Below are 13,968 nucleotides of genomic sequence, written 5' to 3' on the forward strand. Positions count from 1 at the left end.
TCATTGTCCTCGATAGCCATCTCAGAGCACTCCAAGCCATCCTCCTCCTCCAAATCTCAGAAACGGTCAAAGTCCCATTCTTTGCATCACAAAGAAAGCTCTGTGATATCAAGTTGAGGTCTGGTCTCAGGCACCAATGCTCATCAGATGTGGCATCGTGGACTCCTGTTCCTCCAGGACCATCAAGAGTGGTGTCTTCATAATTACTGGGTCCTTCCTTCCCAGTACTGTTAACTCCACAGGGCTTCTGTGCAGTGAGGGACCTAGTGTGTCTGCCAGTACCAGACTTTTCTTTGTTACACCAACTAGCACTGATGGTGTTGGTCTCTGCACTGTTGATGATTCCAGCATGGCTTTCCTTAGCTTCTTCGTTTTGGACATTGACCGGTTCCCTCAACACCAACCTGTTTGTTGGCATTTTAGCCGCCTTGCCCACTGCTGCTACCTCACTTCAATGCTGCTTTTATGTCAGTGACATTAGGGCAGTACCAGTTTTCTCTAACAGTGAAACTCCAAACACCAACTGGAACTGCTCCTCCATTTACTGAGGAGAATTGTATCTCCTCTTCAGACTCGGACCACGAGAGACCAATTTCCCTTCCAAGGTCTTTTAGGTCATCTCACGGACCTCATTCCAGGGATACCGAATCTAAAAATCATGTCTGGTATTCTTACAAGGAATCCTCAGAATGGGGCCCACCACTTGTGGCAGTTCAAAGGGTAGAATACTCCCCCCATGGCCTTTACTGGTCATCTTGGACTGACTGCTCTGAGATTTTCAAGATCTCCTAAAGTCCCAGTCTAGAAGGAGGTTGCCTTCATCCATAGCAGGGATCTTTAGGGAAGACTCTATCATCCCACATCATCTTTGTCTCCCCTTCGTCTGTAGTCTCCAACAATGCGGGAACCTGTAGGTGCCTCCCTTGCCATATTTCATCATCTTCTGATGAGGCCTGAAATTAAAATCTCCTCCAGAAGAGTGTAAAGTGTTTCAGGACCTTATGAGAAGGGTTGCCACATCTCTGGGAGTGCAGGAGGAGGTTGTACAAGATAGGAAACACTTGAAACAAGTATTTTTGCCAGGATCATGAGTACGAGTTGAGCAATCCTGTCTTTTGCAAGATGTCTCACGCAGATCCCCCCAGCAATAGATCTATTTGCAACAGCTTGAAGCACAAAATGCTATCGCTTCTGATGAAGGCGGGACTCAGAACTCCTTGGGAGATGCCCACCTTATTCTTTGGCCTTGGTTTGTCTGTATGTCTACTCTCCAACGCCATTGCTCTTCAGCGTCCTGAACAAGCTGAAACATGAGAGAGCAGTACTTGTCCTCATAGCTCCAACATGGCTGAGACAGGTATGGTTCCCAGACCTGATATATCTGAGGCCACCTCTTATCTCTTCTTTGGTGCCCGACCTTATGACACAGGAGTCAGGCAGACAGTCTCACTCTTACACCTCTATTCATGGCTCCTTGATAGCTCTTGGACTTGAAGCAAGGTTGTTCTCTCAAGGTACAGTCTGTGCTGCGAAACAGTAGGAAACCCACCACAAGGAAAACATACCTTCAAAAGTGGAAAGCTTTTCAGCTTTGATGCACACAGTGGTCGTTGTCTCCTTTTGAGGCCCACTTCTCCATCAGACTTGATTATCTGTTAAATTTTGAAAAGCCTACACTTATCATTCATCTCTGTTAAAGTCCACTTAGCTGCCCCTGCAGCTTTCACCAATCAGCCCAAGGTCATCAGTTTTTACAAACACTACCACTAAAAGATTCTTAAAGGGAGTAACCAACCTCTTCCCTCATGTAAGACAACCCACTGTACCTTGGCACCTTAATTTAGTTCAGTGCCTTGAGAAAACCACCCTTTGAGCCCTTGGTGAGCTATTTCCTTCTTCGCTTATCCAACAAAACTGTGTTTTTTGTAGCCATGACTTCAGACAGAACAATAATTGAGCTGAGAGTGCTTGTAGCTGATCTATCATACACTGTGTTCTACTGAGACAAAATATCTCTTCATCCTCCATCCTACCTAAAGTCTCTTCAGATTTTCACCTCAACCAGGACATTCAAATTCCATTTTTTCACCCCAGTCCTCAAGTTTCTTCATGGGAAGAGGTCAGTCTTAATACTCTAGACATAAGAGCCTTTGCCTTCTAGCTCAATGGGACCAAACCCTTCAGATCCTCTCCTCGACTTAGTCCTTTCAGTTTCTCTGCAATGGAGACATTCTCTTTCCCTACAAAGACTACCTAAATGGGTTTCAGGATGCATTTTAGCACGTTAAGAAGCGCTGGGGTGCACCCTGTGACTAGAGTGATGGCTCATTCCACCAGAGCTCAACCATTTATGTAGCACTGCTCAAAAATACATCTCTTTTAGACATTTGCAAGGCCGCCACCTTAGTTGTTAATGCTCACTGCTTTCATGGCATTATGCTGTCATTCATGCCTCCAAATCAGATGCTGCTGTTGGTGAGACTCTCCTAACCATTCTGAACTTCTCTCTTCAGCACCATCCTCCATAATTTGGGTACTGTTCAGGAGTCCTCTAACGTGGGACAATCACTTGAAGAAGAAGTAACTCACCTTCGTATATAGTAACTGGAGTTTTGAGATGTTTTGTCCCTGTGCATTCTCCACTATCCATCCTCCTTCCCCTCTGCTTCTGAGTTCTTGCGATTAGACTTTGTTGTTGAGAAGGAGCTGAAATGATGGTGGGTCTGCCTCTCCCTATATAACCTCGGTCCAAAACATGAGGGTGTGTAGGTCTCAGCCACAGGTCAACAGGCACTGCTGAAGAAAAATGTCTTGTTAAAGGTGCATGGGTGCACATGTGCCTAACATGGAGGACCCATCAGGACAGAACATCTTGAGAAACTCTTGTGGGTGCTGCTGTCTGAGGGTTTAATGTCAGCAAGGAATCCAGGAGCGCTCTTAAACTGTGGACTGACTTGGCCAGTTGTGTTTGAGTATCTTCAGCTACAGGAGACTTCACTATATCTCCACATTTCTTAGTGTTTTCTTCTACCAATAAGCATAACGTCCATTTAACTCACCTTTAGCTTCAAGCGACTCTTATTCAATCCATGAGCTGATCTTGGCAAAACACTGAACTCACTGGCTGACAGTTGTGGTAATGTATATTTTGAAGGATAGATAGAACTGAGTGTCATCTGCATACTGTTGGCACTTGTGCCTATTATGTCTTACCTCCTAGTTGTTGCATGAGAATATTGAATAGTAACAAAGGGGGTTGGTATTTGAGAAACTCCATAGGTGCAGAGATGGTGGAAGTGCTGTTTCCCATCATTACCACTGGATGAGTCTCTCCAGGAAGGAGTCAGACCATTTGAGTGTATTCCTTTGGAATCCTGCCATGTCCCTCAGCTGTGACATTTGACTTTTTCAAATACTGTAGAGTGCTCCCAGAGTATAAGACCTTTTTCTTCCCCTTAGCTGTGCTAATGGAATGTATGGGAGATGCACCAATTTGCTGTAGCCATTGAAAGACATGAAAACCAGTTAGCCAGAAAGGATTCTCAGAAGTGCTGGGTGAAGTCATTGCTTTGTGAATTCCCTATTTTCCTTCTCCATGAATGTGATCGATATGGGAAGATTTTGTGACCATTTTTGAGGTGGAAAAGCTTCTTGGAATAGCTCAGTGGCTGCTGGACTTCAGGAAATTACACAACTTGTGAAGTCCTGAAGCCAGAACAGTGAAATATGGCTAGTTGAAGACCAAGATATTGGACACTGATTGTTGTTTAGTGTAACAGAAACAGAGAAATATCATCATTTTACATTAGCTATTATGGGACAAAATGATTAAATTTAGGTTCTTATTGGATACATTGGAAAGTCAACCATTAGTATTGTAGTGGAAGAAATAAACATATGATTAATTAAAATACCTAAAACGTTTAATTTGAGTGATAACTCTGCTTTTTTAAAAAAATATTCTTAATGTTAAAGATATTCAAAAAAATCTGACCGGTATCTTACTGTCTGTATTACAAAGTGATATGCAAACTTTGAGGTGAATTGTAGTTTTATAAGTTCATCCTGTAATGCTGTAATTAAGCGTAGATTAGTAAATGGAATTTTTTCCTTTACATTCAGAATTTATCATATTTTAAAGATTTCTGTAGATTGTTTAACTCCATACTGTGTAGCTAATTCTGTGTATTTGTCAATAAAATTCTGCTTATATGTGGCTGGCTGTTGTGCTGGTTATTTATAGTGGCTTAAAGCTTCTACTTCCATTTGTTCCCCACATAAATTGGAAATACATTCTGAATTTCCATTACAACGAATAGCCATGTGGATACTATGCAAGTTAATAGTTTAAGCACTGGACTAGAAGACAAGAATTTCTGAATTCTAAACCTAGTTCTGTTGGTGCTAGATGTGGCTTGGGGCAAGTCACTTGCCCCCAAAATATTTAAAGTGTCCATTAAACTTGATTACAGCAATTTATAGGTATCCTTCTTGAAATACTCAGGGTGTCATTTTTTTCTGAGACTGAGAGCTTGCAGCTCCTTGAAGTCAATTGGAGCTGTTAGTGCTCAACATTTCTGAAGATCATGCCATAGGGAATGCAAAAATGAAGCTTCAGACATTTAGAATGTAACCTCACTGTCTGTTCTCTTATAATTGAAGAAGGCATTATGAATAATGAATTATCACACACCATTATAAGCAGCCACTTCAGGTGATACCAACCCAGTTTTATCAAGCATTGCTTGTTGTTTTGTGTAATTGTCAGTACCGTAAAATTCTACTCACCTTATCGTTTATATGAGCATTTTTTTAAAAAACAGGCAACTAAATTTCATTAGGCTTTTCGTTACTATACTGGTAGTAAGGAAGAACAAATAGGTTTTTGTCTAGACTGATAACTTTCATGACAGTTTTGTAAGGCTGCAATAAAATTTACTTAGACATAGTATATTTAGGATTAATTAAGAAAAAGCAGATTTCAACTTCTTGACCATAAATTATAGGGCTGACCACATTTTCAACATACATTTTGCTTCCTCAGTTCATCTGACACTCCGTAAAAAGAAGTTGTTTATTTTTGTTTGTCCAAAGGAGGAAAAGCAGCAGTAATAGGCAGCTGAACTATCTGTCATGTTCAAACCCCTGAACATCACAGCCTGATGGAATGTCCATTAAAAATACAACTGATGATGGACATCAGGTATTTCCAGGCATAAATATAAGTACCTCTATTTCATTTTTTCACTAGTTTAACCCCAGACATTTTAACTTTCAATACATAGGCTTCACTTTTCACCAATAAAATAAAATAAAATATAGGTTTATTAGGTTCTTATTTTAATACAGATTTTTAGAAAAAACTACTGTTTCTAAATATATTTTTATACTCCAAAAATGTCAGGCATTTGCGTTTTCAGCTTTCAGTATTCTCAATGTCCTACCACCCATGTTCATGTAATGATTATTCCCCTTTGTATGAATTTTCAAACTTGAATTTAAGAGTTGTCTGGGTGGCTTTATTAATTTTTAATTGAGTAATATTTGGTCAGTCAGTTCTTGACCCCGCAGATGCAACAGAAGTCAGAGTTAGTATCATTATTTTTTAGTATTGTCTGGAGAACATTAATTAGTGAAGCAACTTTTCTGACCTCGATAAAGAGTTAATAAGTTGGCTCTTCACCATGGTGTCTTTCACACAAGACTTTCTGTGGCAAGAGTAAAACAAAGTTTAATTTTTTTCTTTTTTTTCCTCCTCCCTCTTCAGTTTTCAGTGTGGATTGCAGCACGGTGGAATGCCCTCCCCTTCAACAAGTTGTTTGTCCACTGGATAGCTATGAAACCCAAGTCAGGCTGACAGCTGATGGCTGCTGTACTCTTCCCACAAGGTTTGTGTCTGGTTTTGATTTGTTAAATATTTTTTCAATGTCTCATTTTATACAGTGTGTGGCATGAAATTCTCAACTTCCGAAATGTAGGAAGAGACTGAAGTTACTGTAGGTACCGAAGTGGTGAATGTTTAGTACAATGGCCACAGTATATATGTATCTTATGCCAGTTAGGGGAAACCATTTAAAAAGTTAAATTATCACTTTTATGAAACTGCTAACATCTAATCAACTTTCTGAAACTGAAAATTCTTCTCAAATGTGCACAAATACATAAAATGGAGTGTTATTAGATGTATTAATTTGTTTTCATACCTGTCAGAATTTTCAGATTGACAGTCTAGTCAGAATTTGGTTGACAAAGGACAAATCATTTTGTGAAACTGTGGAAAAATTCCCTGATCAGATGATGGGGAAGTAGTGTGCTTGGGACATCCCTATATGTGCTGTTAAAGAATAAATCCAGTCCTATTAATGAATGAAAGTTATATGTGTACTGAGTTATGCAGGTATTGTTAACTATACAACCCCGTGGTCAAACAAAAGTAGGGAGGATGTCAGGAGCTGAGACTGCAGAGGTTTTTGTCTTTTGGAAATGTTCAGATATGAGGTGCAATTTACTACCTTTTAGAATATTAAAGTATTTCAGAACAAACAGTTCATGCAAAACAGTTACCTGGCATTTTCCTGGAATTCTGTACTATATGATATTGTCTGCATCAAGTTATATCCCATTAAAATACTGATACAGATACCAGAAAAACAGGATCCCAAACCTACTCACCAATTTTCCCCTCAAAAAGCCAGTATCAAACTCTGTTTAAAAAACCAAAACACAAAGCAGGTAATTTTCCCCCTACACATAGGATCTTTTCAATATTAAGCCAAGCTCTCATACCGTACTACATTGACATATGCCAAGACATATTCTGAGATTGTAAATAAAATTAAATCTTATTTTGTGGGGATAGAGAGTAATCTGTAAAAATTTTGGCACCAAAAGTTCTACGAAAAATGCTCCTTACAAAAAATTGCATTAAGGGAATTTAAGATTACTAAGTGAACCACTCAGAAGTTAGGAAATGCCAGAGGTAAGGTTACACAAGCAACCATAACTCTTACCCTTAGATACGTATATTAAGATCCATTATTTAATTATGTAACCATGTACTGTTCTGTCCATGGGACACCAGCCTCACTCATTGTGCCAATGAATAAGAAAAAGGTATAACATTTTTTAGAGGAAACTTGTGAAAACACAAATGAAGAGGAAGACTGTAGTACAGTTACTATTGGTCTACCAAAAATTTGTTTTAAAGTATTTTCTGGAAAATTTATTAATTATGCTTTCATAAGCTGAGTTGGAGGGTGAGATTCCATGGCCTGTGCTGTGCAGGAGGTCAGACTAGACGATCATAATGGTCCCTTCTGACCTTAAGTCTATGATTCTATGATAAGCCATTTAAAATAAATATGAAATGAATTATTTGTAAATGTTATTTTTTAAATAAATTATTTTATCTTCATATCTGATTATTTTGCTAGCCTCAAAACTGATGGCCAAATTTGGTTATAAGAGTGTGAATTTGAATGGTGCACTTATGCTGGATTTACATTATTACAATTGCAAACAGATTTTGGCCCACATTAAAATGTGGATTCACAGGACTGTGCTCCTTTAGGCTGTGTGGCATAATACATAGAGCACTGGACTGGGATTCAGGAGATCTGGGTTCTGTTCTTGACTACCATTGGCCTACTGGGCAAGTCATTTCACTTCTGTGTCTCAGCTTCCCCATCTGTAAAATGGGATGCTGACACCTGACCTCCTTTGAGATCTAGTGATGAGAAATGCTCTATAAAAGCCAGGTATTATTATTATTTATTAACAACCTTCCTACCTGCTATGCACAGACCAGAACACACCAAAGCAAAACTAGACTTTACCAGAACAATAGATGCAAAACCTGTGGACATATCTCCACTGCTACAGTGATCAACACCCCTCACAACACATCTTTCAAGATCCATGGGTCCTACACATGCCTATCACAGCATTTGGTGTACCTCATTCAGTGCATTAAATGCCCCAATAACAACTCTGTGGGTAAAACCAGTCACTACACTCTCAACTAAACTCACGCAGGAAAATGATAAAAGATAAAAACACGGTATCACCTGTGAGTGAACACTTTTCACAACACGACCATTCTATCTGTTCTGTCAGTCCTCATCGTCAAAGAAAACATGCATAACACTTTCAGAAGACAAGCCTGGGAACTGAAATTTGTAACTTTGCTAGATACGAAAAATCATGGACTGAATAGACACTGGATTTGACTTCTTACAACAACCTGCAACCCACTTATAATCCCTCCAGTGGCCTTTCTCTACACACCCTCCTTCCTTTCTCCCCTACAACAGGAAGGGTGTTAACTGGCCACTTCACCTTGAATGGTCCCTTGAAATATGTGTTGACTACTTATGCTAAACAATATAATCCACCTTGAATTTAACTTTGACGCACTGAGTACATTTCCCAGACATGAAGAGGAGCTCTGTAAGATCGAAAGCTTGTCTCGCACCAAAAGAAGTTGGTACAATAAAAGATATTACCTCACCCACCTTGTCTGTCAACCTGCTGTGCAGTTATTTTCAACATCACCACCTTGGGTGTAGGGGAATTATACAATAATCTCCATAGAGGAGTGCCCCAGCTGCTCCACGTCTGGGATGGGGCAGGATTTGACCCCCTTGCAAATCAACCAAGTGCCTGTTGTGCTGTGTTTGTCAGTTTTGCTAGACAACAAACACCAGACGAATAAAGTGAAACGATTTTTTGTGAACACCATGCTGAAAACCTTATGTAGCCCGTGTATCAAGTTGTCAGTGATGCATGTTTCAATACTTATATGTAAAAAGTTGTGAAGACAAGGGCCTCATTAGTGAAGCACCTGTAGAGGTTTGCCAGAGAGAGACCCAGCCTCAAAAACCTTTTCAATCCATTGGACTAATACTCCGGCTACAGAAGCTTAATGTGCCCAAAGCAGCTAGGATGAGATGCTGTCAAGGGCTGTAATCAGGGAAGTAGCACGTGCAGAGGCTGCGGAGCCTGCCTGGACAGTGGAACCACGGAGGCAACATCCAAGAGTGGAAGTTGTCTTAGATAGTCCAGTACTCTGTCAGCCCTTCTAGCAAAAAGAAATAATACAGTTGTAGTGCTTAATCTAATAAAACACATGCTTAACTTGCATGGAAGTCTGTGGGATGTAACTACAGGGATAGAGTTAAGCTTGTGTTTTGGTTTGCTGGGAGCCATGGTGAAGAGGCCAAGTATCTTTCTTTATTTGTTTGTTTTATTGTGTTTTTCTTAAAAATGCTGTGTTTGGATTTTCTGTAGGCTTAATCCATGTGCAAAATTTTGTGTATGATTTATGTAATTATGTTATTTTAGGAGCTTGAAAAAAACCTTATTTCTGTGGAATTCTCAAGAAGGAATTACTTAAAATATAGAATTTTACCAAGAAATGCCAAAGGTACCTAGAAAACAAAGTGTTCCTTTTCTTCTAAGGTCTTGTCTATACAGGCCCATTAGTGCATGATAGACTGGTGCAGATTACAATTTACACCCCACTGGTGTGGACTAATGTACCATGTAGACTAGCCCTAAGTGATTACACCATGCTTTAAATGGAACACTCAATACAAACAGTGTAACTGGTGTCGGTTTGAGCCTGCAGACAGCCTGAAATGATAGCTCCAAAGTGTTTGAACTACCCTTTACATTTTAACTCTGAAACCTTCTGCCACTAGGATGAGGGTGGGTGTGGAGCTATGAGGATCCTCAGGGGGAATAAAAAAATAACAAGAAAGGAAAAGATAAACTGGAGTAAAATTATGAAGTCTTTGAAAGTAAAAAAACAAGGAGCTTGATTTTGAAGTATAAGTTGAGAAAGGGATTTGAAAAGGCATGGGTGATGACTTCAAACATTTTTTTCAGCTTCTCACAATATCCTATATAAAGATTTTTGCATTACAAAATCCAGGAAGAAGGAAGAGCAACATGCAGAGATTTCTCTATGTAGGCATGAACATATGTTGGGGGCAGAGCAGGTAGTTTCCACAGGTTTGCAATTTTTTAATAAAACCACAAACAAATATTAGCAATAAGTCAGCTGCAGTTCACCTTAAATTGCCATGATCCATTTCAAAATTAGCCAACTTTTGTGTCAATTTTATCAGTTTCAAAAAAATCTGTTGATATTTTAATGAAACGAGTAATTTCTTTTTGGTTTCTAGAAGCCAATACATATCATTCATTCCCCCCTTTCCCCCCCCCTCAAAAAAAACCTTAATGTTTTAGCAACAATTAATAAATGCTAAGTAACAGTACAGCTATAAGGGCACTTGGGAGTACTGAACCTAGGGAATTAATAGAGAGATGAATTCTAAGTTACTGACTTCACAGATAGCTGACACATTATGTGGAAGGAGAGAGGCTTCAGTTTCGCATGTGATTTTTTCAGTTGGTCAGAAAAGGTTTATGCAGCCTACTTTTTTGGGAACCAGAACCCTGTCTGCTTCCCAGGAGCACTGTTAGTCTATTTCAGGAGAGGAGATGGCATGCATCTCAAGGCTGTACTTAAGAGTGCCTTTTGACATTTGTTAACTGATTGTGCATGCCTGCAAAGTAACTAAATGAAGGGGATCTCTTTACCTTCCTGACATACAGCAAAAACTACCAGTAGTTAACATCTCTCTTTATTCCATCTAAAATAGTCTTCAGACACATCGCTTGGAAAAGCAGTTAATGGTAGACAATTGTCTGAATAAAGAATAAGAGAATGTTTGTAAACCCTGTGCTTAATATCATATTAATTTATAGTGAGAAACTACAAACATAGTTGCCAATTGTGATCTGAATCAGCATTAATATTGAAGTGGAAAGTAGCCTCAGTTTTTCCACCCTGGAATGAAATGCCCAGTGTGACTCTCTAGATATTTTATTTAAGCGATACTTTGAGCTCTGTGAGACACAGGTAAGGACAGTCTCTTCTCTGAAGACCTTGTTGAATAAGAATATATGTTAAAGAAAAAACTTACAGGGAACACATTCTTATTAGGATAACTTGATTTTCTATCATTAGCAAGATAAGTGAAGGCAATAATAAATTAGGACTGTGGGAGCAAGTTGGGGAAGATCTAATGTTTGCAGCTTTATCTCCCCTATTAGCTGGGAATATTTTCTCCACGCTTGCCGATCTCTCAGAAATGTTTTTGTATGGATGTGGGATACTTGGCCAGTGTTTTTGTACGATTCTAGCAGGAGGCAGAACGGAATGTGAGGAGTGCTGGTTTCTTTCTTTGCAATTCACAGGTTTGGGAAGGCAAAGTCCCTTCATTCTGCTGCACGTTCCCCTTGAGGTGAGAATTTGAGGGTAAAACAACATGTCGAAAATGCAAACAAAGTGGAAGGAAAGAAATTAACAAAATATAATACTATTAAAACCAAAAATCATTAGTGTCCCCTGCATCTGCTTAATGAGTTGCATTGTCACAAGTCCAATGCGGGGAATACTCTGACTTAGATTAGTCATAGGCGTAAAGGTCAGTATCTCATGACACTTCGGGACTACAGTGGAGCTTTGTATCACTGGAAAGACTTCAAATTTTCCAGTGGGATCACCTGCCTTCAGCAGTAGTGAGTGTCCTTATGCCTGCTTTTACCATGGCTATCTATCAAAAGCCATGTAGACTGTACATTGATACTGTTGACTTTTAAAACCATTAACAGTGCAGACTCCATCTACATTCATATCCACCTCCAAGAGCCTTGTCCTGATGTGTCTGTTTTTGAACATCACCTGCTTTTGCAGAATCCTATAATTATACATTAGAGCAGCTGATCCATCACGCTTTGCTGTGCTGAGCGCCGGGTGTGGAACTTGCTCCTCTTTGAATAGTATCTTTTCTCTATATATTTTAGAAAAATACCTAAAACTTTTTCCCCCTAAAAAAGGTATTTTTGGAATGACTACCTTTGGCTTCATATTAAATGTTTTGAAAACATATTAGTTGCTGGATGCCCAGTGGCGGTATGTAGAGCTATGCAGGAACTGAGATTTTTGTTTTACGGGAAATCCTGTGATTTCAAAATTTTGTTTTTGTTCTGAATTGGAATGAAAATAAAGAATTTTGAATGTTTCCTTAAGACAATTTTTTTGGGGGAAAAATTCCTTCGTATCTATGGAAATGTTTTGATTTTGACTTTAATTTCCCATCTCACAATGACTGTTTGTAAGGAGAGTGATCACTTTACGTAAGCTATTACCAGCAGGAGAATGGGGTGGGGGGAGAGAGAACCTTTTGTAGTGATAAACACCCATTTTTTCATGATTTGTGTGTATAAAAACAAACATCTTCTGCATTTTCCACAGTATGCATCCGATGAAGTGAGCTGTAGCTCACGAAAGCTTATGCTCAAATAAATTGGTTAGTCTCTAAGGTGCCACAAGTACTCTCTTTCTTTTTGCGAATACAGACTAACACGGCTGTTACTCTGAAAAATGACTGTTTAGAAATTTATTGCATTTTTTAAAAAAAAGTAAACAGTCTGTTCCAAAAACAGCCATATGCTTTTTTCAATTATTTTTCAAACTCAACACATTTCCTCAAATTTGTTTTAACAGAGCAGCATTTTCCAGCTGAAAATGTTGGATGAGCTCTAGATTGGTGATGTTCTGTTGAGAGATCTTGTTCCATTGCCGTCATCACATGGCTGTCATTTGACAGAGCTGACACCCAAATAATAAATGCTTTATTTAAACAGTCCAGTGGGTCTGCGTTGACTGTTTTGTGAAGTCCTTTCATTCCTCTCTACATTCACCTACTTGCTCTATGGCAGGGGTTCTCAAACTTCATTGCACTGCAACCCCCTTCTGACAACAAAAATTACTATACGACCCCAGGAGTGGATCTGAATCCTGAGCCAAAGTCCGATCCCTGCCACCCCAGGTAGGTGGCCAAACCCCAACCCCCACTGCCCCGGGCGGGGAGGCCAAAGCTGAAGCCCAAGGGCTTCAGCCCCAGTAGGGAGCCTGTAACCTGAGCCCTACCACTCAGGGCTAAAGCCCTCGGGCTTCGGCTCTGGATGGTGGGTTTCGGCTCTGGCTCCGGGCTCCAGCAAGCCTAAGCCAGCCCTGGCGACAGACTACTCTAGGGTACTCTCTCATACTTCACTTTTGGTGGCTCTGAGTATTTTCATTTGCTCTAGTCTTCACTCTTGCCTTGCTGTCCCTTCTTACAACTCTGGTATCTCCACACCTCCTTCTGTTATCTTGACTCTTTGAGCTCTCTCACTGCTTTTGAGCTTTCATCTCATTTACCATTCCAATCTTTCCTCTCTCACCTTTGATCCTATCTCACAAAATGGCATCTCCTGTTTTATACTACATCTCACAGGCTTAACATAGATCAATGGAAATTTGTCTTCATCCTAAATATATGTAATATTAAGGAAAACTATTTTCCTTGTCTTTTCTCCAGTATCTGTAGGAAAGTAGAGTCACAAAGATAGTGCTGGGTCAATATCCAACTCCTTTATCTACTTAATAGCTGCTGCAGTGTCTGCTCACTGACAAACATCCTGCTGATAAAGTAGCTGTATCATTGGAAGGGATATAGATAAGAAGCTAGTCAGTACATTTTCGTGTTTCTCAGAAAACAATAATGTGCTTGATTCATTATTTTTAAAAAGAATATGAGAGGAAGAGTGTCTGGCCTGAAGAAGGACTCAGAAATAGCTACTAGACACCCGTACACTGAACCCTGTACTGTCTTGTTCTACAGAATCTCACCTTTCATTTAAAAAAAAAAAAGAAAAGAAAAGCAAGTTTCTAGCTCTTACGACTGAAAAGAAAACCTCTAAAAATGTGAACCAAGTGCAGTCAAAGTAGATGGGAGCCTGGAATTTTAGCAGTGAAAGGTGTGAACTGGCCCACTAATCCCAGTGCAGGATATCTCAGTTGCCCAGTGATGATGATTTAGATGTCAACATTATCTGTTTAATTTTTCATATAAG

The 13,968-nt window shown here is 39.5% G+C and overlaps 1 protein-coding gene across 7 annotated transcripts in view; it reads left to right on the forward strand.

Annotated features, from left to right (window-relative positions):
- The window catches only part of CRIM1 (cysteine rich transmembrane BMP regulator 1), a 307,580-nt gene that overhangs the window by 126,934 nt on the left and 166,678 nt on the right, over nucleotides 1-13,968 (forward strand). For 6 of the 7 annotated variants that reach the window (XM_075126992.1, XM_075126987.1, XM_048843698.2 and 3 more), the window contains one exon: nucleotides 5,768-5,888. The exons of the other annotated variant lie outside the window; for it this stretch is intronic. In XM_075126992.1, coding sequence (XP_074983093.1) covers nucleotides 5,768-5,888 — 121 coding nt within the window. The remainder of the gene's footprint in view (nucleotides 1-5,767; nucleotides 5,889-13,968) is intronic. 7 annotated transcript variants of the gene reach the window in all.

Source organism: Caretta caretta, chromosome 3, assembly GCF_965140235.1.
Source record: "Caretta caretta isolate rCarCar2 chromosome 3, rCarCar1.hap1, whole genome shotgun sequence".
Classification (NCBI taxonomy): domain Eukaryota; kingdom Metazoa; phylum Chordata; order Testudines; family Cheloniidae; genus Caretta; species Caretta caretta.